Source organism: Opisthorchis viverrini (assembly GCF_000715545.1).
Source record: "Opisthorchis viverrini unplaced genomic scaffold opera_v5_162, whole genome shotgun sequence".
Classification (NCBI taxonomy): domain Eukaryota; kingdom Metazoa; phylum Platyhelminthes; class Trematoda; order Opisthorchiida; family Opisthorchiidae; genus Opisthorchis; species Opisthorchis viverrini.
Window position 1 is genome coordinate 734,428 of NW_008751818.1, and position 26,320 is coordinate 760,747.

General features: G+C 43.4%; 2 protein-coding genes across 2 annotated transcripts in view; one reads left to right on the forward strand and one right to left on the reverse strand.

Annotated features, from left to right (window-relative positions):
* T265_14230 (hypothetical protein) overlaps window positions 1-26,320 on the reverse strand; it is a gene marked incomplete at both ends in the record, with an annotated part of 51,571 nt that overhangs the window by 23,190 nt on the left and 2,061 nt on the right. Inside the window, 4 exons of the mRNA XM_009172683.1 lie at window positions 1,366-1,505; window positions 6,363-6,432; window positions 12,538-12,749; window positions 15,117-15,372. Of these exons, the coding sequence (XP_009170947.1) occupies window positions 1,366-1,505; window positions 6,363-6,432; window positions 12,538-12,749; window positions 15,117-15,372 (678 nt within the window). The remainder of the gene's footprint in view (window positions 1-1,365; window positions 1,506-6,362; window positions 6,433-12,537; window positions 12,750-15,116; window positions 15,373-26,320) is intronic.
* T265_07207 (hypothetical protein) overlaps window positions 1-26,320 on the forward strand; it is a gene marked incomplete at both ends in the record, with an annotated part of 37,184 nt that overhangs the window by 9,344 nt on the left and 1,520 nt on the right. Inside the window, 3 exons of the mRNA XM_009172663.1 lie at window positions 3,316-3,421; window positions 14,288-14,408; window positions 19,464-19,525. Coding sequence (XP_009170927.1) covers window positions 3,316-3,421; window positions 14,288-14,408; window positions 19,464-19,525 — 289 coding nt within the window. The remainder of the gene's footprint in view (window positions 1-3,315; window positions 3,422-14,287; window positions 14,409-19,463; window positions 19,526-26,320) is intronic.

The window sequence follows — 26,320 nt, forward strand, 5'->3', positions numbered from 1 at the left end:
CAGTACCCAACTCAGTACAAGCGTTCAAGATTCGGGTCTCCGAACGATCACGCGTCACGAATTGAAGGACAACCAGCCGTACGGCTATTAGCTGCCACACTCGGGTTTGAAATAAAACAGGTTAGCAACAGCTTATTTGTTACAGCTACATGATACTCACCTCACAACCTGTCAGTAAGCTGCGGAAGGGCAGTTGAAGAAAGATACTTCAAACGGCGAATGAGGGTAACCAAATTAATTTGGTAGCTAGCGATGTATTCAACATGCTCAGTAATGATAGTCAATCGACTACAGACATGGCTGTTTTCGTCAGCAATAGGGGATAAGGTAAGCATTTCTCCAAAATATGAACACGGCCTGGATGTTAGTAAAACTTCGCTCTTTCGTTGGAAGCCGTAATCAAATGATTTAACTTCTGCAATTACAACAACCTTCAGGCATACTTTTGACCAGATTGGCTATCAAATATGATTGCCAAAAATCCTGAGTTGAGGGAGAGACGAGTGCTGTAATTCATACAATGCACAGAGCTACACATTCGTAGTATAAAAGGAGGTTAAATTGGGGGTTGCTAATTGGGAGTACTTTTCATATAAATAGGATTGAAAAGTAATTTATCATTGCACTAAACACCAGAAATCTTGAGATAGAAAAAATGACTAGCCTTATAAGGATTTCACTAACCATCGCAAGTTGCACCACACTGCTTATGTGTACTTGCTTGGTAAATGTCTTGTTCGGGCCTTCGTTATTGCAACGGACTCAACTAGTCACCTGTTCCGGGTTTGTAGCCGTGAAGCGAGTTGGTGAGTGACATTGGGTTAATACGAGACTGCGGATGAGTGGAGAATTTTCTATAGAGGAAAAGGTCGGTAGCTCAGGTAGCGTAGATGGTCGTTGGCTTGTTCGCTGAGCTAGGCAATTTTATTGCAAACGTTTCATCACCAACCGAGGTAACATCATCAGTGCGTTATTGGGGAGCGTAGTTGTGCGTAGCGCACAGCTGAGTGGAAAATGTTCGGCTAGTCGGAGTTGAGCATTAGGAATTTTCAAGTTCAACAATGTCATGATGTGGCCACCAAAAAAGCAAATGCCTAAAGAGACGTCACGTCGTCAAACGAGAGAGAAAGTGCACAGGCCAGGAAAACATTTTTCCGTCGGCTGGCGACTTCCATCATTGAAAAAAATGTTACCGTAAACCATAAATAACAGAATGTTATGTCTGTAAGACTTTCACTAGTCTGTGGGTGACTGGGCCACGCCGATTATTGTTGAAGATGGACCGGCAAACAACAATTAGTGACCGTGCAAGATAAAACCAGACACAAATAAGTGAGTAGTTGCACACTAGGAATGATGACTCACCTGAGTCAAGGAACTGGGATTTTTTGGCTCACGAAACACGCGCTTTTGTTTATTTAGTCGTTCCAACAGACCAGTTTTTTCCCAACGTAAGCAGACCGACTGCTGATAGTCATAGGATGGAAGGAAAACGACAATTCCATCTGTGCACGGATAAGATAAAAGGAATGCTGAGTGGAACGAAAATGGCTTACGTCAGCTGATCAAAACTATTATCATGATTGTGCGTCGCAGATGTATCGATAGGCTAATTTTTTTTGAAGGATAATGAACTTTCAAAATTATTAAAGTGGGCGTAAGAGAGACCATGTGCAGAACGGGACCTCGTTTGACCACCAAGTACTTCCATTCAGCATTCAGTTTCTCGGTTGTTGCTGTGCTACAGATGTTTAAATCCAGGCACGGGCCATGTGTACATTGCGTAAACCCTCGGTGAGATTCAACCTACACAACGTGTTTCGGCGCACATCAACAGAAGTGTGTGAGGTATACATCGCACAGCATTATCTTATGCCGGGCCACCATATCTCAGGGATCGTGCTCACCTGCAGAGCCGAAACACGAATACGTCAAGAATTCCCAGGCAGCACAGATATTGCGAATGGGACGCATCCAATAACGCAAGTTGTGTGTGTGAGCTTCAGAAAGCATTATTATCGCACTAACGACCACGTGAGTTACAGATAATGCCAACTTTAAGCACGACCTGCTGGTCAGAACAGAAGTCATGTGACTCACCCCAAGTAACCTTCACAACCATTATGAGTTCCCGTAATCACCACCAGCTTCAGAGACAACGATACACCAGAAGTAGATGCAACTGCTTCATTGCCATAAAATTATAGCGAAATAAGCTTCAATAAGGCACCCGGTGGAAGTCGGATCGTCGCAAAAATCTGTCTTTAAATTACACGGCCAAAAGCAAGGTTCCTATATCTTCCAACAGCATCCAAAGAAACACCTGGGTATTGAGTTGTAGTAAGGCATCATCAGTCGGAGTGGTCGAGTATTCCCCGCCAACCTCATCCAACACAAGGTAATGTACAATGGAAGATGAAGTTCGGTTAGACAGTCTGGATAAGAAAATAACAGAATGCTCGATTATCTGACACGACCTGCGAGGTTTTCCATCACGTTCAAGGATAATCATGCGGACGTCATTCGGGAAGGCGCAGACCACACGGAGCCCGATTTCAATGCAGCCGCTGTTATTTCGGGGCGTGGCATGCGTCACGATGAACTGACACCCGTACACCCCACTTAACAGGACTAATGATATCACTGTGTTTAAAGTTACAATAAGGGACGTCCGAGACAAGGAAAATGATGTCGTGGCTCACTACAGATTAGTATAGGTAGTGGTCTGATTTTATACAAAGATGAGGGCGGTGATGTTTAGAACGCCCTTTGGTTTCTGCACCTTAAGACACGCTGGTTGGGGTTACTAACTTTTGGTGTTAATATCAAGAATCTACTGGAAGCGGTCCACTCCATCACCAAAACTAAATTCAACCCCTGATCAAACCATTGAACGAACCAACCGAACAAAGATCCAAAAAACAACAATTTGAAGTTTCTTCTCTAGCGATTTCGTAGGATCTCTGTAGTACATTTGAAGCGCTTCGACATCCATGTAAAGTAGTTCTTCTACCAAAGACCATTGCGAGTGATCCAAGCTGTCTTGGCAGGATAGGCCTTTGTTGAATGGACACCACATAAACCGACTGCACGAACAAATATCAGTGCATTTAGCCTAACTTCAAGTAGTGATAAAAGGAAACACTGATGTCAGTAAGTTTGTATGCTAAATCTAATATAAGGCGTCGTATACAAAGAATACTTCTAGAGATCACGAATCCTCAGACATTTTGGCTACCAGTGAAGCTGTGGTACCTGAATGAGGCAGACTGACCAATAAGCTCAGACCTGCTTTTGTTTTGTCACTGATTTCAGTGAAATGCAACCGAACCAGATGATACCTGAAACAATACACGGCATATTAGAACAAGCGACAATACTAGACGGTGGCAAGGTATTTTCGTCTGTCGAGCGGTTCCAGGTAAGACAAACTGTTTAGTACTGGCGCCCCGCGAAGCGCTGTCAAACCACTATTATCCCTAAACAACCGGTGATCATTCACCATTTGTACTTCAAATAACACTGGTATATAGGGGTTTCGATCTTGGATCTTGTGGGAAAAGGTTGGAATTGTGTATAGTTTTTCACTTGTACTCGTGAGAAGGCATCAGTTCATACTGAGAGGAAAGCTGATCACGAGGACCCAAACAAATCTGTCGTATGGGAACAGTAAGCCATTCCAGTATGCATGTAGCCCAGGGTCTGGTCTAATCGCTTGTGCCTATCTGAACCATCAAAAGCATGCGTGTTTATCCTAACAAAACGCTCCAGCTGCGCAACAATCCTTCAGTGCTTTAATACCCACCGGATTCAACCAGCTGGACAATCAGATATCCAGCATGATTTTGTTTCGAAAGATGTTTGATTTCGTCTTCAATTCCTCAATGGATCCTGAACTATAGCGTTCGATTCCTTTTGAGTCGTATTGGTGAGTCATCTTCATCTAAGGTTCAGCTGCTGAAGAACTGGGATTTTCACCTTGTTCTCGTCTTGTGATCCGACTATTACTAGATAGAATGAAGCATGACTAAGGTTCCGGTGTTACCCAACGAAGACAACTTATCGCGTTTTCCTATGGTGATTCTTACACAGAGAATACTGTACAACGGACAGGGAAAAATCAGTAGCAGTATTCTCTCTAATTCCATTTGAGCCCTATCCAACTGGGAATTAAGGAGAGCTTTTAGAGTACTTCTAGTGGAATACAACCCTATGAGCTTCATTACATTGGGCGCAAAAAGTTCTGACGTTCCCATTATCGAGCTAAGCGTAGGACAGTCCTTCTAAGAAAATGCACAATTCAAAGCAAGGTATAACTGACCACCAGGGAGGTACAACCTCGCTTGGCTCGTCGACAGAAGCAGTGGCGAGTGATAAAAATTGTTGCACCGCTCCCAATTTCAAACACTACAAAACGATCGTGTTTGCAGCTTACTTTCTGTCAACACTCATCGATTCACCCTATAACATCACAACTGTGTCTACAATTGTGCTAAACTAACCCAACGATACTGATGCACAACAAGTAATGGCTTGAAACATGACGCAATGACCTTAAGAGAAGTCCCTGTTGTAGGTACGGTTTGAATTGAACAGAAATCGAACCATGTTTTCCATTGAGAACCCAAGATGCTTTGAAGTCCTGAACAAGATAAACTAAATCTTCAGATGGCTCATCCGTTTATTCCACTTTCTTCGGCAACAGACAAATTGTTCTGGTGGAATATATACCTTACAGTCAGCAAGTGGTCTGTTGCGGAGACTGGATAGTTGATCTTTCCGGAACCCTAGAATTCGACGGAATTCTTACATGGTTAGCGTTAGAAGGGCATACTCCATGAAAATGCTGCGTTCGGTTACATGAAATACAACGACGGATTTACTGCGAAGTAGTAGCACTGTGAGACCCGTTTTTAGACGCTCATGTAGCCGGGTACGCAATCGGAGCCATAATATATGAAAAGCTGTTGCTTGACCTATTCGGACTGAGGCTCACCTGCAATATCCGTGGAAAAACTTCAAACACAGTGACAGTATGGAGTAGATTACCGGAGCTTTGATGAAAAATAGTTGAACATTGACAAGTTCTCTGATAAAACCGGAGGGAGTATTAAGGATGATACTGTTGCCTGTATTTTTGTAAGTCATTCAGACATGGATGGGAGCCCTAATCAGGGGGAGAATAGGACCGAAACACGAGGTCAGAACCAACCGGATTGATTGAGAAAAATTGTCCACGGTTTAGAGTACCCAGCAAAGTTGGTTCCATTTGGTTAAAGGAAGACAACTAAAAAAGCCAAAGATGAAGCTTCTTCACTCGGAGATTTTACTATATGGAAAGTGAACATGTGAACTGACGGACCACTATCCAAAAGTGGCCTTAGCTTTCAATGGATTACAAGGCTTGCGTGTGGCGCGGATGCCGTGCGAGTGAACTCTTCAAAACAAACACGTGTCGAATCTGTCGGGACCTCCGGAAACAATCTGTACAAAGTCCAGTTGAATGAAACAGAAACTGATCAACCTTAAGCAAGTCAAGAAGTCCCCAATAAATCCGACGAGTAGTAAATTTCACAAATTTAAGTCAAAGTGATCAGATCATGTCCTCTTATAAATGGTAAGAGACATATAAAAGCCCAATGAGGTCAATGGAAAACACATAAATTTGCTGACCGGTATATAACTTCGGAATAACTCGAAAAAAAACGAAACAAACAGAGAATAGGAAGCTGGCTTTTCCAAGCAGAGTCTGTCTTGCTCATTGCTTGACTCTCGCTCGCTCTGCCTTGACACCCGAATATTACTCAAGGAATACCTTGAATTGGGCTACGGAGTGCCCCGATATGAATTGAAAAAAGTCTCAGTGGGACTATGAAGATGTCAGATTGAAAATGGGATATTTCAGGAGATGCCCAGCGCGATTGGGTTTCCGGGTTCAGGTGAGACATCCTTCTAGAAATCTTCGCCTCACCTAAAGACATGCTCAGTTCCCTGTTTCTCTGTCGAAGCATCTTTGAAACAGTTCCCGGATGTCCTAACGGGAAAAAGGCGCTGTCGTGCTAGGAAACAAGGCGACGCGACTGTAATCCTACAGGTCGCGGCTGCTCATTGCCATGAACTTGAACCAAGGCAGTAGAGAGGAGTTAGGTTGCCCAAAGTGTAGATCATTAGGAACGTGTTAGTTCCAAGATAAGTCTCCCCGGTGGAAGCAAAGAGTGTGGAATTTAACTGTCCGTCAAGTCTCGCTCACTTTACCCCAAACTGACGTTATACATAGAGAAACGACCTAAACCAAACTCTGGTACAGTGGAGAATCAAGAAAGTTAGGACAATTATTCATCCAAATTCCGAGGAAAACGCACTTGGTGTACGGGAGCAAATTTGCAAAATAACCTCGCCGCATTCATCCATCACCTGAGGAGTGGAGCGTTTCTGAAGACGAAAAAGAAAGCAGGATAGCGAGTCGTGAATCAATCATAACCGCGTAGAAACCACAGTTACAACTTGAATTACAGTAAAATTCACCTGTTGCTGCAAAGTGCTGCTTCAAACTATTTTGGGTTGGTCACGATATCACAGCTTTGTGTCACACAGTCCCATCTTGTTACCGGTTGTTTTTTAGGAAGAGCTAAGATTGTGCACTATCGTATTTTAGTTGGCTTGACCTCAGCGGTGCACACAAAGATAGTATAACAGAAGACCTTTACAAAAACAACGGTTATCATACAACAGACTAACTCCAACCCTAAAATAAATCATTGTTAGTAAGTTATTCTTGAGCTGACTGACCCACTGTGCGGTGACAGTTAATTTAGATGAAAACCTACTGTCACGCCGCCTTTGTGCATCATCTAGGTTAATCCAGAAGTGAATGCAAAAGTACAGGGCTCATCTCGTTCTAGAGTGACAAGTGACAATCGTGAGGCCTGTATGAAAAGAGAAAAATAATGCGAACTTCGATGAATGGAAACTGAACCCAAGGAAGCTATGGTTGGCTAAGCGTTGTAATAAAACCGAAGTAACAAAAGGCCCAGAGGAAAGATAGGAAGTCCGTTGAGATAAGTCCAAACATGCTCCGAGGTAACCTAGGTTATTTGAGCAATATAGCTTCCGGAAAAGTGGACTTTCGATCGTTGTGAGGGGGCGGTTGACAACGTAGAGGGATGTTATTAGTCGACTAGCCTTAATGAGGCACAACTAAGTGAATGTACATAAGCTCAGCGTACAAGTCCCCTTCTAGCTCAGTCTAACACGTATTATTTACACATAAACCCTGTGACAAAAACCATGATCAAATACATGTTTTATTCTGTAAACAGGGAAGACAATGCTAGTGGGATAATGCAGTTTTGAAGAACGAGTGAACGGTGGTTCTGTTATGAAGCACAAATACGGGCAATCAATCTCCTCCCAATCACGACGACTGGTGTATCAAGATAGGGAGATTATTGTCACTGCAGATGCACATGGATCAGGAAGGAGAACATAATACGACCATACAGACCTACTCTTCCTCATGTGACTACTCAGGAAATTGTGTCTAGTAGTGCAAGTGGACTTTTGGATGACGCGTGCAACAATGCTAGGAAAGTGGAACCATGGTCCGAACTATGGATACTGATTCCCTAGACATGTACCTACACACCTAGACAACAGCTTGTTCCCACGGACCCCACTAATCGTGTGTGGCGTAAAGGGGAAGGGAGAGAACCTGCGATGTTATTTTACTTAAAAGCATGTTTCTTCTTCCGAACAAGGTTCTATCTGGGAATAACATGATCCACCAGACCAAAACTAGCTTATATTGGGGGGGGGGTGGTTAAAACCAGTAAGATCATGCTAGATTATCTTACGGCGTAGCCTAATAAAAATAAAGAATAATCAGGAATAGTGAAACTACGGTATTCACTGACGCTGAGAGACCGGAATGAGTCATATGGAGCAGTATGAGGGAAGATATTGGTTTCCACCGGTGCACGCTGAAAGAGCACGAATCAGCACCTAAAGTCAAGAGCATACTCACACATGACTGTCGACTTTCGAATACAGAGCAACCAAACTCAGTAATTTCTCCAAGAGGGACCTCATGCACAAAAATCACTACCTTGAGCAGTCAGCGGTAGTGCTCGGCGTCTGACAAAATCTGGTGCGCGATGCCTGTGAAGGGAGGAAAGTGCCACTTTCACTGTGGCTTGCAAGTTCACATGAAGACGTAGTTTATTCACTTAATTGGGAGCCCGCTGGGACCTTGTCTTGCAAGGGATTTAGTTTTGAACTATGGTCATTCAAACAATTCAGCCATACGCCCCAGTCAACCATCTTAACCAGAATTACCGTACCCTTTCCAAACGCACCATCATTCACATTACAGCCAGACAGGAACTGACCCAGCGCACAGTAAAGGTAGTCGACGGCATTCACTGATATTCATTGGTTTTCCAAATTCATTGATCTTCCAGGCGAAGGTACGAACCTAGCTCGCATATGCAAACACCATGAATAACCCACTGCCGAAACGAAGTAGTGAGTACGTTGACTCGATATCCAAGATCTCAAACGTTGAAGCTCCTAGGATTTCTTTCATTACGACTTTCCCACGTGAATAGACGTAGCCAGCGCTCCATCGGGAAGGCTATACGAACGCCATCCCATCAGCATTTTATGCGGAAAAAGGCTCTTCGGGAACGACGCTTTGATAAACGACAATAAAATTGGAAACGTTCGATCGTCTTGGTGAAAGTGCGATAACACCAAAAACACGATACGTTGTATTGTTTTCGAAAAAGTTTGGTGAGAATCGGTAGATTCATTGCTAGGCAAAATTTCGCTTTTGACACAAGAGCTTCGTCAGGCCAAGTGACTAGGTTCCGAGGTTGGTCGAGATTTAAGGCGGAAAGAGAACCAATCAGCTAAGTCAAGCCAAATCCCTGTTGGGTGTCGGCCGAGGGAGAGTGAACAAGTGTTGGGCCGATGGGGAAACCTACGTGTGTTTGGGTTCAGTCTAGGGCCTAGTTCTTCTGGTTCGGTCCATTTGATGATCCCTTTTGAACGTCGTTTGAACTTTCTGTCCGTTTGTGTGGGTGAGCTAGTGCTAAGATAGTTGTGTAAGAGGGATGCTGTGACCTTTGGTCGGGTTGGGATTTCCATCCCCACCCCCCAGGTTCTGCTAATGATTCTACCTGGATTGACAACCACAGTCACGTGTCTACTCGGCTTATCTAAGACCGCTTTCCATACGCTCGCCAGTTCCACACTCTCGATTCCATTCACGCTGTGATGCAGTAATAAATCTACCGATTGTTACGAAACTTTTTCGAAAACGGTGACTACTCAATCGGTTCCAAGTATTTTTCACCTGATTGAACGGTACGTTGTACTTTCATCTCTTGGACAAGCTGAGTGAAGCTCGTGCATCATATGTGCAACAACAACCTCCTTTGAAATGCTAAGCAGGCAAACAGAGGCCGGTGCGGTGTGCCGGCGGCCGGAGACGGTCGGTCAATAAGCAGCATGGCGATGCGCGCTCTGGGGCCGTCATCGGCCTAACTACGTATGCACACAACACATAAGCAGTGTCAAATGCCGGTGACTCATCATGTGCGTGTCAAGTGACTTTTGGCAAAACGGGTTCCGACTCAATCCGAGTTGCTAGAGCAACGAACGTGTACGGTGTATGTCGCATGTCGCAAGCCTGTGAACTAAGCGACACGCGTGCGATGAGAAGAACACAAGCTCAACCGGTTCCAAGAGGAAACCAAGTTCACGAGCTGTGGCTACCTTAGGACATCACCTGAAGCGAACTTTGGATGCACTGACTCAACGAGCTATCAGGATTAGAATCTACGGTGTGGAAGGAGACTGAAAAATGCGGTCACTGACCCTCCGGTGGTGCGCTTAATTATTTAGAAGTATCCTCTGAACTACGACGACTGTCTCACAGAATAGCTCACTTTCTATGTGCATTACGGAAACCGATCGCGAGACAGTGATTTTTAACCTAGGCATTACGGAAAAATTGCGACCACATTTCGTCTCAACTAGCGGCCATTCATGAGTTTTCTTTGGGAAATGGATATAAATTTCAACGCCCGGCGGGTCAAAATGTCTAAACAAAACGAAGTTCCACCTGATTTCCTTTGTAGACACCAGAGAAGTCTTGCAGCAATAGTTATTTTATTATCACGTGAATTGCGACAGTTACTTGATAATTTCCCGAGTTGCTGACTAATTGGAAGGGCTATGTTGAAACATGTGATGAGGGCACGCACAAAGACCATCTTATGCAAGGATTACAGGAAACCAATTCTGAAAAAAAAACTGAAGATAAACGGTCATTTACCAACTATGTTGCTGTTAAGGGGAAACTCAATTAAATCTCAGATGAATCTGCCGCTTATGATAGTATTCAAATATTATGTCAAAGAAGAGACTCAGTTCATTCTCTCGTTAGCATGCACTTCGTTTGCAATTAAATATTTCAGGTGTCGGTGCATGTGGGATTTTGTAGAATACACACTCACATGGCTTTCGTTTGAACAACTGTCTCCCCTGTTCTGGCACAGCAAAGGGAGGAGGCACTGGATTCGAGTTTCGCTCTTATCAGAGCTCATCAGCAAAGCATATCCACTGGTCCCGCCGGGGTTCAACCTCCGCGTGTCTGACATGCGTGTTACCACTACCACTATTTGCCGGCGGATAGATCTTGTCTAACGTTGAGGCAGGAAATAAGACTGATAGAAAGTTGGAGACGGAGCCTACTTGATGGGCTGTTCACGAATTGTCACTGTCATGAAGGTCAGATTCCTAAAGATTATCCCGGAATACCCGAATTCTACTGAGACCCTCAACTCCACTAAACGTCAGTCAGACAGATTTGGATCAAGATCAAACAGTACCCTTCAAAATATGGTGCGAGACTGCCTTGAATCAGACAGTGCCCCCTGTATATACAGCGCGAGACCGTTGTCCTTTTCTGCACCAACTCGTATGTTTGCAATAAAGCTGTTGTGTTCCTTGTCGGGGGGTCTTTTTTCCCGGAACTAGCACTGGAGCGTGGACGCAGTCAGATATAACAGTCACCGAACTTACAGCTAGTGTGAAATCAAGAGTATAGTAAACCATTTGATGATGATGAAACCATTTGATGAGAGGGTAGGTCACCCAAAGGCTAGCAGTGGGGCGCCCCATCCACCAAACTGACGAAAAATTACTGATTCAATAGTAATCAGTGGTATCCGATGCAGACTGAAACACCGAAGTCTTATGAGAGGAGGTAGGGACAGATACGAAAGACTGGATTGATGGAACAAGGTAGCTTTGTTGGACTATCTATCCATATTCTGTTTCAAATTGGCCGGAAACCCTCAATAGTACATTTGGCCAACTTGAGTTCCAGGAAGGAACATTATAGGAGGTGAATTGTTCACATGAAACATCTTTCTATCGAAGAGACTAAAATTTCCATAGCGAACTGCCGCAGGCAGTAAACTTGAGTGTGTGCGAAGCGTGTCCAATGGCCTGTCAATAAGCCCCAACAGGAAGTGGGGATTTACTTGCAGTAAATGAGTGAATGAATGAAAGATGCCTTCTGAAGCACTCTGTAGCTGCAAGTCCTTTCAGTGCCTAGCTGCCATGCCACCCAACGGAAGCACGAGGGCTGAGATACCGTCAGGTTGCCCGAGCCTAGACAGAGGACGTTGAGAGGCAGAGGTAGGGTTCGAAGCACGGACCTTCCGGTCAGTAAATTCGCGCTCTAACCACTGGAGCCGTCTCGCTGCAAGTACGCGAAGAAAAACAGGTGGGAAGACTAAATAAGGCATGAATACTGGTAGCAATAGTAAAGGCTTCTACCCTATTACCTTTTTTTTACTGAAGAACTGATGCGAATGACCAATATGATGGCGTTGGAGACCCGACAAATGCGACTTTCCTAAAACAGGAAGATATGCCACATCCAGAGTGGCTTGCCGCTAGGCTAGTCCTAAATTAACAGCACCCCAAGGGTTATCCGCGTGAATGCAAAACACAAGCGTTACCCGTGGTCAGACCGACATTTAATAAATGTCTTGTTCTAGTAGCGTCTTCACCGATAGATCTTCCCTGTTCAGGAAAGTTACTTTTGCGGTCAAAAAGCACTGTCCGAAGCATGAAATTATGGCAGTACTCAAAAGGTTGGGAATTAATGCCACATACTTTATGCCACAAGTTGATTACGACTTCAGGATAACGCGATGACTAACTACTATATGAGGGATTCTTGAAAACGCCTAGGGTTATTGAGAGTAATTTGAGTCGAACAGAAGTAAATCAAGTGCGCAATAGCTTTAGGTACCAACAGTTGTGAATTTTCAGCATTGACGTCATTCCTCGCCGATGCTGACAGCCGTTGTCTGTGTGCCCGATTGGTGTGAAAGCATGCATACACCTGAACGGCCGTCGAGCGTTGCCGCATGCAAATGAGCAGTGGCGCATAATAAACACACTTGTGCTATCAGTATAGTCGATTGAATTCGGCACCTCACACGTTAAGGCACCCACCTGGTAAGTAAATTCCAGCATTTGTCCGTTCGGCGATTCAGCCACCGGGTATACTGCCAACTGTCGCTTCGGATCAATAACATGATCACACGAAAAAACGACAGTGTTTTCGGGTGGTTTACCAGCTGGCACAAACACCTGCTCGATCAGTTCTTCGAACGGTTCCATGGTACCACCAGCCAACAAAACACACCGCGATTGTTGCACGAGATCTGGGTTGGTAATGCAAGCGAAAGCAAGAGAATCCAATCAAACAAAAACCTTGATAAGGTTCACTAGTTCGTATAGCTTTTCTCAAACGCATCAAGATGGGAGGAAGGATCATATGCAGCTCTGGAACAATATTTGGTGTGAAACGACGGGCTCATGCGGTTGCGTAAGCTGCATACTATTGTTCTGTCCTCTGAGAAATGACGCACAAACCAGGGTCTTTTATAAACAAAGAAGAGGCGTCAGATGCACCTGAACGACACATTCTGTAAGTCAACGGTAAATGTGAAAAAATGATGGAACCACAACAGTAGCATACAGCTGTAACTGATAAACAACACGGAAGTATGATTCAGAGTGTGAATGTACTGTATGCTGCCTAGAGTAATCACGTGGTTCGCATGGCACGTCTACGAATCGATTGAACCAGGGGTATATTGTGGAAAACCTCTAATTTCGCGCCTAGTGTAAGCGAAGGATGATCAATGCTTAACTGACCAGCCTTATCGATGATAATACTATGTGAGTAAGAGGCAGAATAAGCAAATTTTGGATAAGCAAAATCGTTCTTAACGGCTTCTGCCAATGATCGTCTGATGGTGACACCAATCAACCACCGATATGATAAGGCCAACCCAAGGGGTAGCAAGTTTGCCTACAGTCTCTTGAGTCCTGATGTCGACATCGCCTGTGATCTGCGGCCGAAATCGAGGAGAAACTCACCTTGGGTAACAGATCACATAATTTCCAATAACTCAAATTTCACGTATGATTTCAATGATTGAAGATTTTACCATGCTCTCGGAAAATACTGAGACAACCACCAAATGATAAAAAAGTTAGACAAGAGGTGGCCAGCTTTCCTGACCAGTTTGGATTAACTAAGCAAGTTACGTACATTTGTGGACACCGTTCCATGCGTGGACAGAGAGGTGATAAGACAATGATAAATCCGCCAGCTGCAGAAATTTTCTGGTTCAAAGCTGCTGTATGATTTGAGATACTGTCAGGTTGCTTAAGCTTAGATAGGAGTGATCGAAAGGCAAGGATCAAGTCAGAACCACGGGCCTTTCGGTCGGCAACTTCGTACCCTAGCCACTGATCCATCTCCAATGTGAGTCAAACAAACAAGCCGTTCTCCCTTTTCACTCGGGGGAACTAAGACAGGAAGTGCAATGATAGTGGCAATTTGCACAACAGCAGAGAACATTTATGACAAAACAGCACGGAGCAGAAGCGTCTTATACAGAAGCATATCTCCCTAAATCTGCGAAATAATTCAACACAGCGGTTCCAGTCAATATCGATTTAGAGGATACCAGGATGAAATGCGAGCTGATTAACCCAGAAGCGAGGGCGTCCTAGTATTCCCTGGCATGATTATTCAGGTCTCATGCCAGCTCCTCACCAGCAGCCTGTCCTGCAGTAACAGCCTGAAATAAACCGAAACTGCATGATCCAAATTTCCAGATAAATCTCATCATGGAGATCGACAAACACGGCGGGTAATGACTAACGCGTGTGTCTGTTGGCTTTTCAGCAATCAACTTGTCGGTCAGCAGCGCAACCTACGCGGTTTGTACGTCAACCACAAAGAAACGTAGAAAAACAGTTAGTGAAACCCCGCCCGCCTGGATCCTTTGATCACCGACTACACAAAGGTGGGTGTTGCGAGTGTGAAAATTAACTTCAACTGCTTTTTGACGCAAAAACCTGAATGCTTGTAGTAAGACGCGATAAACGCCAGAACGGGTTATAAGATGCATTCGCATACAATAAGAAGTCAAATGTAACGGACGTGCGCTACAATAGTGTTATCCTGGCGAAACAATGACTAACTCTCTAGTACGATAGCAAGTACGACACAGAGTAAGGCTTTCATAAGACTGTCTCACATAACTGTGGATCCCTACAGTTAAGGGTGAGGAAGTCCCATCGACATGGGGTGAAAACTAACACCTCATTATTTCTGACCTACCAACATTCATCATGAATACGATTGTATAAGTATCAAGGGCCTGTTTGACGTGTCTCGTTCTTTAAGATATTTGGTTTGATAAGACTCCTTCGGTAATTCCTAAGTGTTTTCCCAAGTAAACTGCCCAGTTTAGAGATTTGTTGTTAAAATACACGGGAAGCGAAATTCAATAGCTGGACAGTCTGCTTCCCAGACGGCGTTAGGCGGACAACCCAAAGCAATGAAACGCTGAAACGACGATTTCGTCCGCTCATAGAGAATCCAACTGGCTGTTGCGTGCAGTGGAGTCCGAAACAGTGAGTTGACAAGGCAGAATACATCACTTATACACTAGTCTACAGAAACCATCATGTGACAATAAATTAACCAATCATCTGATGGTTCAACAAACCCCGAAGATAGCGTCCCGGATTTAAAACTGTGAAGTACAGTGAAGGTCCCTTGGTGTCAGTTGAAGCAGTCGAAGCGTCCAATGGATTTGGGCCAACGGGAGTTATCAGCACACGTGCATCATCTTCACTGAGTATCACGGCATCCAGAAACGCCTGAAACTTGTATAAACTCGAACTGCATCCTTCGAGGTCAGTAGGTTTTGATGGAGTTGAACCGTTCGAGGTCTCCCCGGAGCCACCGTGAGTAAAAGGTGCCTGTACAAAAAGAAATCAGATGATAGGGCTGAGATGAACAGACTTGATAGCTCGTGACATGCTGAAAGGGGCAATTACAGTTGATTTAGCGACTTGAATCAAACTCGGCCACTCCACCTGGGTCAGAATTTCTCCAAACTGTTATGATGCTGTGTATTTACCTTTTAATGTAGTAAATGAAAAGTGATATCCAGTTGAAGAAGGTTAATTGTTAGAGAAATCTACTCCAGCCAAGGTGGTCGTACTCTGCCCAGTTTTGAGAAACTGGTGTACAATTACCTTGCTTGTTCCCAACAAATGAGTGTTTAGAGTAAAGGAAAAACTATTTCAAAGTAGGAACACAAGTAGCTTCGACCTTTCGGTGTCGGTGTCGAGCACGCGTGTGACATAACCAGTCACCGGTACATTCAATGAAACACCCGTTTAGTAATTAGAATCATAACTACAGTTCGATCGTGAATTTGAACAAATAGTGTGCACGTATACATGAAGATCAGTAGAGTTGCAGTGAGAAAAAGAGAGGTGCGAGAAAAATATGGACATGACACACTTTCGCCAAACAGTCATTTAGATCTGCAATATCCAGGAGGATTATGGTGTATGATAGCGACAGAGACCACTGAAGGTTAGTCCGTAGTCCCTCCAGCTTGCTACTATCTACACTAATGACCTCTTTCATACAACTGTGTGGTTAAATATAAGACTCACAGGAGAGAGTAACAGTCTTCTTGAAATTGCCCACCTGATTAATACATTTGCTAGCTTTTCCAAAATCTGTGTAGAAAGTAAACACTGTTTTTTGTTGGCGGCCTTGTGGTATCGTAAATGCCACGTGACAAGTCACAAGACCCCGCCAAGAGGCTCGTGCTAAACGAATTACTATGTTGTTCCATTGCTCCAGTCTCTGTGCCTATTGCAAGTAGTGCAGACTCAGTTGTGAGCGCGTCACGCGACCTGTCATGTTGCCATGACATACTCTGGAAAAGGGATGGATAAGTCCAAAAACTATCTCCACTTTCATATGGGAAATAAATGGATAGAATTCTCACGTGCTAAAATCCAGTCTTCGGAAGCCAGCATAATTAGGAGGGCCGTATATGAGAATCTGAGATGCAATTATTGAAAGGCAAATCGAATTCGAAGTAAGCGGAAAGAATTCATTGGGCTGTTGCAGGAAATGTCAAACGAAAATAGTGCTCCTACATTTCCGTATGGGGACAAAGACAATAATGGAAGAAAATGAAGGGGTGGGAATAAGGCAAAACCAAGGGATGAGCAAGATCCTTGGATGGGTTCGACTTTATATATATTCTCAGGCTCTCAGGTCCTACCCAAATATACATCAAAGGCAGCTGAAGTATTCTCCAAATATGGAGAGGGATGGCTGTTTAAGATCTGTACTCTTGGATGGGCTTGATGGCACTAGAGGCCGGATTGAGGACACCTTGGTATACCCTTTGAATAGTTTCGCGGCCAAACTGATTGTTCGATTAATCTGATGTTGAGTTTTATGGAACTCGTCCTCACTATTTTTAAAAATATTTTTTCACCTCTAACTACATACTGCGTGTGCCAGCAGTTCTACCTACACCGCCGCTGGCCTCGTCTCATTGCAACACATGCACAGACACGTACTAAACGTACACACATGTACAGAGCCAAGAGGACAGCCGAAACGCCAAAAAAGTGGTAACAATCCTGTTGATCTTAATGTATCCATCCTACGAGGGATGAGATCGTTGATTCCATAACGAACAGTCAAGTGGCAGGCAGGAGGAGCAGATGAACCAACAGCATCTGAAAACTATCACAAGCTGTGAGAGGTTCACGTTTGAACTGAACTGAAGTGAGGGTACAAGGACGGTTGGGTTGCTTATTCTATCGATTTCATGGAGAATATCATATTGTGCCAGTTTGTTCATTCGACATGGACGGGCTCGCTCAATGTCTAGGATCGCGGTATTTCAAGCATGGCGGCCTGAATTGTCCTTAGTCCATGGACGCGTGTCAAGTAGACATCAGTCTCAACGGTATCAGTTTCGGTTGTATGGAGCTGTATAAAATTGATACCTCAACGATCTGAGTCACCGTAAGCATTTCAATGTGACCGCTAATTTGAACACAACTTCTTCGTCATCTCTCAGTTCCTTAAAGTGGGTTTCTTTTAAAGTGGGTTGTGCTGTGCGGTGGACCTATAGTGTACGGCGTCCAGGCCTTTCCTGTTAAGTTTGGTGCAAACACGGAGTACTTGTCTAGGACAACGATGAGTGAACCAATTACAAGTTACCGTGCCAAACATTTTGCCGTTTGTGGGAGTTCGGTTGACAAAAGTCAGCGTTCATTCGACTTTTGCCGTGAAGAGTCTGTTTTTTTGGAAAGGTGCTTTTAATAGAATTCTGCATTAATTTTTTTAACGGCCTAAAAGTTAGGGAAGCGGTGTGACCAATGTGATAGTAAAATGTAGAGGAGGGGGTTGAGCACCACCATCATCGTTAGCTGAAATCCGTATACACGTGGCATAGCGGTCTAAACCACGATCAAACACTGCCGTCGTATTGTATTCTTCTACTCAAACTCATCCATTTGCTTCGTGCATCGGATCCTGAATGAAAAAAAGCATTGCTTCGATTACTGATATGTACGCGTTGGCATAAACTAGCAGGGATAGTCATCTGTGTATTGCTCATATTAATGTCAACCTACCTCCATGAGCAGAGTTTCTTTCCCAAGTGAACTGAATCAAAGAAATATCAGTAGGAAGTGGTAGATGACATGCATTGTGTCGTATCTGGTTGTGATTTCTGGAGACAGCCGTGTAACTACTACACGTCTCCACTTAACTGGTTTCTAATTGAAATAAAGAGGATTGTCGTGCTCTCATTAAGGTCCCTTCTTAATCTGGAATGGAATCGTGCAACACTATTGAAGTAATGATGATGACGCAATTTTCCTACATCCCACTTATGAGTTGTTTCCGCATAACTTGGAATACTTTGATTCAGTCGACAGAACGCTGAGCGGGTCCGAAATAAGGTAAAAGTCATTGCTTTGAAGTTTTATACTTCTTGGTAAAAATGTACTTTGTGAGGTGACGGCAAACATCAGAGGCGTTAAACGTGTAGTGGAATTCTCAACTCGGTGTATACTTGCGCTTCAGTGCTTTCGTCCCACGTTAGAAGACATTCCAAAGCATACTGAAACGCTTCCGTGTAGATAATGTGAAATAAGTGTGGGCCCGCGTGTGAAAGAACATCCTGCTGTATATTTTTAAGCATACGTATTTTCACCGCACACTTCCACGCTAAGAATGACCCGCAAAACCCTAGGACAACATCCGCTGGCTTACTTCGTGTTCAGTAGAACCAACAAATAGTGGGATTGCAAAAAAAACCGTGGCCTAATAATGATTCCATACCTTGCGGTAAATTGGCCGGGGTTCACAATGAATTAACGAACCCATAACTGCGAATCGATCATTTCAACAGGTCGGAAATGTGAATTAATAGGCTTATCTGGAAAAAAGTGCATCTCTCGTTAGAACTCAGATATATGTGTTCGGTTAAGAAGTCTACAGGAAATAACTTGCTCAGGTTTCAGCACGAAGTTCCTCGAAGGCTGAGAATGAGCAAACTTGAAACCCACTGAACACCAAGTAGCACATAAGGATGAAGACTTGATCGTTTTTCAATTCGGACACAAAAAATGGTGGTAGCATTGAAGGAACTGGCTAAAAGAAACTAACGAAGCCTGTGTACAGACATTCACCAAACGGAGAAGCCAGTTTTCTGGAAAGCACGCCGCAGGCTTACCCATCAGCCATGATCTGGTGTGAGAATTCAACTCAGAAAAGATCACTTATGGTGGCTACCTGTTTGGAAGATTACTGTATCAGGAAAGATGTGTGTTCATACAATTAGGGGGTGGGTGGGACGATAAACAGTGGGAAGATATTTGGATGACTAGCTGGCCCAAGGTACCTTTTCGTATGTCGATTGCAGAAAGAACTCCAATTTTCAAATATTACAGTGATCCTTGTGGATGATAAAAGCAGTCTCCACAAAAAATATTCGTTATATTGCACGTCCTTTAAGGCCAAGTCACAACAATACTGCGCCAGCTCGAGAGCTTCATTAATCCGTTCTCAGACATCGAGGTAAGTATAGCAACATTTACCTATAAATTCCACGAAAAAGGACAACCTCAACTAAAACCAGCTGGTTTCAAAAAGTCTTGCGTTTGCTGTTTTGTTCACCTGAACATTGCCAAGGAATTTCGTCCAGCCGACTGGAAAATTGTGATAACGTGGAGTAGATGTTCAATGGCCCCTGTGGTTGCCAGAGAAGGATGGAGGTCACGCTTTCTTTTGGTAGACGACATTGAGCTGTTCTGTAGCATTTGTGGAGCGTGGCTTCTCAGTGAAGTAATATAGCAGTTGCTGTTTATCGCAGCCCGTGCTGAATGCAGACAACCGATTTCTAATTTCGAACGAAATTCACTGGAACCTAGGTTTTGAATTTTCTTCATACAGAGAACGGAAAGCAAGGGACAAACCCACAGATTGACTCATCTTGTCAGGATCTAAGAAGGACCAGCACCGACTCAAACGTCTCCGGAAAAGGCATTATCGTGAGCTCAGAGTAGTCGTTATCTGCTCGAAAATAAGTTCGCTGTACCGTCCTTCTTATCATATCATTTTGTGTACTCAAGGGTGTCCAAGCGGATGAACCACACTGTGTTTTTTGAGATAGTCATAACTGGTTCTTTTAAGTCCATGAGTTCACAAGGGTGATCATTTTCCCAAAGCTGAGGCTCAGTATCCAGAGTATTCGACATACATATTTTTCTGACCCCGTAGTGCAAGGCGTCATTCAAAGTGAATGGTTTGAACTGAATGGGAAGAAAGCTTGGAAGGTGCAGAAAGAAGGCTTGCAAGGCGCAGTCACTGTCCCGTTCATGTGAACTCCCCAGGACGAGATATCTGATTTATTTGCCAATAAAACATCTAAGAGCAGTAGATGACCATTCCATTCACACTCGTAAGCAAAGCGAACGCTCTAATGGTAAAACATAGCGTGAAGAGCTACACTTTGTTGTTGGTCACTGACAAGTAGCATAACATCGCTTAGAAATTGTCTTTATATTGGCAATTTATTAGGCTAATTCTCTACTAAAAATATCCAGCTAGGTCAAAACATGTCAGCTAATATCTGTTCTGATAGCATTTTCATGGCGAACTCATCAATTAGTTTGAAGCCTCTGCCTTGAAAGTGAAAGTTAACACCTCTTTCAAGATAACAGTTCTAGGAATCAGAGTATACAGGGAAGTAAAATGTTGGTGAGTAAATGAAAACTTACAAAACAATCGATAGTTCCAAGAAGAGGCATTCATAAGTAGTGGCTGAACGTCAAAGGGAGACATTGTCAGTTTCAAAATACTGCAAACATTGGTAGGTATTCTTTAAACAATGTTTCCTAAATTCAGTTCTTACGGGTCTAAGAATACTGACCTACCATTTGGTTATTTTGTTGAAAGGAAGAGTTATCCATGGCCCAATAGCGAGACAAAGCGATGGGTTGACTTGTAGTCATCGCTCAGAGTCGTTATGAAACGTACTCGATCAAAATGGTTAAACTTGCTTGAAACGGTACTGACCAATCGGTACAAGCCGCTATTGTTTACAAAGAAACAGCTTAGAATAATGTTGAAGTTATCTTCATTTTATTGACGGAATTACTGGAAAAAAGATAACTTTGATACGTTTTACCTGGCTTCTCTGTGCCTTCAATCCGTTTTACACGTTTCAGGCTTTAGCTAACACGCGAAATGCTATCATGTGCATTCTCCAACCCGATCAAGGAAACCCAGTGCTTTACCTATGACTGTGCTCAGTATGTTACTTTATCTGACAATATAATAGCAACCTACCTTTAAGTAGAGCCGAAAGGAAATGCTGCACAACAAAAATATCACATCAAAATCGCTTTGAGATCATGGCTTTCGGTCCATAGAAATGTCTAGAAATGTCAGTTCTGAGCAAGCGGAAAAATTGAGCCGTTAATGAGCTTCGTCACCACTCCTAGGATGCTGAACCTACAATGGAAAATTTAAGCCTACAAGCCAGTCCATATTCATTCTTGACCAAAAAAAGTGAAAAACTACCGGCACTCAACTTCTTGGTCGTCTATCTAACCACACTTATGGATAGTGAATCTCACATGAATATCACCAACGGTTAGTTTATAAAGTGGTTGGTTGCAAAAGAGAGATGTAATTGGTTCAGCAAAGCAATCAACAATGCCTTTCGTTCAAACAACCGCCCATCAGTTGGATGTGGAACGATCAGTCACGTTCCTTCTGTTTCACATGTCTCAGCAAGGACGCCGGTTAGCAAACTTGCGATGCAAAATTGAGAGCGACTCTCCTTGGCTTGAATCGGGGGGAAATGTGGAACCTACTTAATATAGAATAAACGGGCTGTGGCGTTTTCCTACGTGACAGTCACGATACTGTTGTCTATTACATAGGTCTGATAATGTAGAATGAAGACCGATGTTATTCTAAATTTCACAGAACCACATAAATAACGTTGTGTGGCGCTAGAACAAGTACTTAACCGATTGTCCGAAAACACCACAGTCTAGTTGACCGTTTTAGGTAAATAATTTTCTACGGTGAACAGCACTAACCAATCGACCAATCCACGCGAAACAAACATTTCCTTCGTTTACCCTAAACACAGACCAAAGTCTTCATGTCCGCAGAAGCACAGATGGCAGCCATTCAAACCAATTCCCAAGGGACAGTGTGGGCAGCAAAGCGTGATGTGGGCAGAAAAGCTTTCTGTATGAATCAGCGCCAGTAGGCATAGCACGCGCCTGACGCACGTTGCTAGCGTTTGCTGCCAGCACCTGCCGCATTGACCAGGATGATCAGGATGTTCACTCCGCGTCTAGTCTATAGAAGACCAGGTGAAGGTAGATTTGTGTGTTCACATTATCAGAGCTTCATGGATTAGCACAGAACTATCAATCGGTACGATGCCGGTCGAAGTTGGCAACTGTTGGTGGCATCACTATTTGATCGGGTTTGCTGATAAATGAGGCTTGATGGTGTAAAAAGCACTGTGCAAAGTTCAACAAGTAAAACACAGTCTATGTAAACAATGACTGCTATCCTAGATCCTAGTCCCACACTATCAAAATAGTGTATCTTTAAATATTTCTACTTTATAGATGTGTTTTGCGGCTCCGCTGACGTTGATGTCCCACTTGACATCACCATTGAATGGTAACCGAAAATTTTACCAAACTGAACTCAACAGTTGGCATATCCGTACACTGATGTTCATATCATCAAGCAACGATCAGATGAGATGGAAACGGGAAACATAAAGTCGGTCCACCGTCTGTAGAAAAAGTACAAGGATAGAGGCCAAAACAGTTTAGTATCGCAGTGCGACCGAGAGTTTTCCCTTTTGAGCCCTTACTCAATACATAACACATCCTTGTACCTGTATGAACGAAAAATCGGCAGCCAGATCCATAGGCTTGGGGGAGGGGGAATTCACACAGGTTTGGCCTAGCCAGAAAGCGGAACAGCTTGTCTGGTGTGGTATGAAGTGTGGCATGCACTCACCTTTTGAGTTGCGAGCTTCTGTTACTATGACAGCATGAATTCCTCACACCTTTCCCGGCAATGTTGTCAATCTCTTCTAGAATTCGCCGAGTCTCCTCAGATCCAACACCACCGGGACGGAAATAGTTTGAGAAAACAATTAACTTAAACTTTCTATGAATGTGTGTTGGTCGGCAGGATTCCTCCAACAACGGCATTCAATCAATCAAATGGGAAGGAAAAAGGAGACAGATATTTGACTAAGATGTTTTTTATGGCAGGGCAGTATGACTAATTCGACGTTCGTCACTGCCTAACAGGATGGGCACATACGTGCGGAGACATTCTGAACTAGAAAACAGTTAGAACGTCCGTCTTGTCTGGGCATCCTCTGCCAGCATCCGTTAGTTCGTCTATTGCGGAAACTGACAATTCTATGACTTTCACAGTCGCCAGACAAGATAATAAGGTTCCGCCATTCCAATTGATTCTGTCGTTGTTGGGCAACACATAATTTGCTCAGAACAGAAGGAAATGTGGGGTTAGTAGTGACTGGTCTGTTTTTCCCCACACAAACGACACAAGCAGCTTGTTGATGTAGACTGGACGGGTAAATCCACTTCAGGTGTTGCGGGGCTTCATAGGTACCACCATTCCTAAGCGACTTCTCATTAGTAAGTAATATTAGGAAAACAGGCCTAATGTAGCAGAATCGACGATGAAAAAAGTCCCGTCGACAGCTTGGACGGGGTTCATCATCACGGGAGATGGTTATCGTCCACAGAAGAAATCATCATACACACAAAGTGACACTAGCACACATAACTCAATTGCGTGCGGTTCTTGAGTGGAATTCAGGCAGCTTCCCACACTGCAAATTCTTTGCAGACTTCTTAAAAGAAGTCCAAGGTAATCGAAAATGCGCCGGAACAAAATGAACTACGATCGTTCACTCGTTGCTTGTTTCGGTGCACAAACGACACGCAACACGGGAATCGGTTTCACCAATTTGAAAGAGGGACGGTCGGAAAGTCGTAGGTGGATTGGTGCCAAAGACCGTTCGTTCAGTGACCACGTCTTAACATCAAAGGGATGTCAGTTACGTCAACCAAAGCAATGCGTATGTTCATATACTTCTAGACTTTAAAGGGTAAGTCAACATCGAACGAAAATGTGGATTTTATTTTCTCATCATGGCGTTTTAACCTTATCGTTCTCCGGCAGGTGGTGAAGGTAGGTGTTTGGATCTATAAAAATTGACGAGATGAACAGCGTCCGACAGCTGATTCAAACAATACCCCTAATTAACTTTGACGCAAGCACCTGCGCTGTGTTCATTTGGCACTTACATCTTCAGGTTTACATTAACCGTTGACATAAACACCGGCGATCTACAGCTTCACTTTTTTCACTTAACCGCAAGCAGTTTACAGCGAGCTAGTGTGAACCTGGACTTTGGTCACTTCGTCCTAAATCAAGCAGTTATTCACTGGGGCGCATCTTAACGGATGTAAAGGAATTCAAGGAATAAAATGTAAGCTATTAAAAGGGTTCGCAATACCTACAAATCAGACTGCATTACTAAAAGTCTCCAAAAACCAGTCAGAGCAAAAGAAACACAAACACCGGCGATCTACAGCTCTACTTATTTTACTTAACCGCAAGCAGTTTACAGCGAGCTAGTGTGAACCTGGACTTTGGTCACTTCGTCCTAAATCAAGCAGTTATTCACTGGGGCGCATCTTAACGGATGTAAAGGAATTCAAGGAATAAAATGTAAGCTATTAAAAGGATTCGCAATACCTACAAATCAGACTGCATTACTAAAAGTCTCCAAAAACCAGTCAGAGCAGAAAGAAACACCTTTATTAGTAGTTTGTGAAATAAACAAAAATCGGCGTCTCTTTAGTTTCAGGGAAGAAACATCCGAAAGCTTGGGATGGGGCAGTCTTCTATATTGCCTATACTGGGGACCAGCAACAAAATGTTTCTTCGGGTGAACTCAACCAAACGACACAATAGACCCATAATACATGCCTAGTGTCACGCAACCAGTTAATATTCACACATGTTTCAATCAATGAGTTACCGGTTGCAATAAATCCCTGACAAAACTGCAAAATTTCAACAACTTGACTGGCTGCATAAGCATTTGTACAGTTATTGAGTGCTGAAACGTCTCCGCTAAAGCATTCCGAAGTAGCTTCTAGACCCGGAGGTTGCATACCTAGATGTCTCACGAACGACGTATTCCAACGCGAAAGTTTTGATTGATGCGGGACGTAGATGAACATGATAGCTTCACCCTGCTTATGAGTTTGTTCATCGAACGGTAAGGTTTTAAATAGATATTTTAATACAAAACGCTTAGAATAAGATTACGATATATACACCGTGAAAGCTTCAAATAGTCAGAAAGAACTGTCTCGAAGGTAGTAGAAAGAAATACCTGGCAAAAATATCAAAGGCGAGAGTGAATGTGAAACTAGAACGTAATCTGGTGTCATACCGCAAAAAGGGTGAGTAAATTGGGCGGAGAGGAACGAGCAGTCTCCGATGTGGGTCATCTGATGTACAAGAATCGTTATGTGTTCAGCTCAGACAATATACGATGATAGTAAACTAAGTATAAATCAGTTATAAGGGATCACTCAATATGGGCAAATTCTGTAGGGAGGTAATCTTTCTCTTGAGGAGTTAACAGACGGAGATACTGTGAGCAAATTTTCCTGCACTATCAAGTCACACAAAGAAACAAAAATCGGAAAAAAATCACCGAATACTTTTTGCATCGATCGATGCAGCCCATCTATCTGGCTACGATGACCTTTTTGTGTTTCTGATCTACTTCGGATTCACGATCAGAGATCAGTTAAAGTTATTATCATTGTCTTGGGTATAGGGAACAAGTAAATTAGCGACGCTAGACGGTCACGTGAGAAAAGGTGATTCTGCGGTCAAACACAAAAGCAGCCAACCCCAATTCGCCAAATGTGCCTCAGTATTTTGGAACTGAAGAAAGGCCGTCAAGCGAAAATGAGATGATCCGCGATAGAAAACGACTGGGGATAAACTGTAGTTCTTCCGTTCATGACGGCCTGAAAATCATAGTATGATGCTCCGATAATCCAAACTTGCATTACTAACGATGTGAGCAATCTACTTATGAGTTTTGTTCCTCAAACTAACAGTATTGACCCACACATGGCTTTGTATACGCCTACAGATACAAAAATAGCACAAGTATCGACACAGAACCTAACAAGTGCTTTGAATAAATAATTAAGTGTCGAGTAGAACAAAACTTTAAATTTATCGCTAGGCATAAGTTGG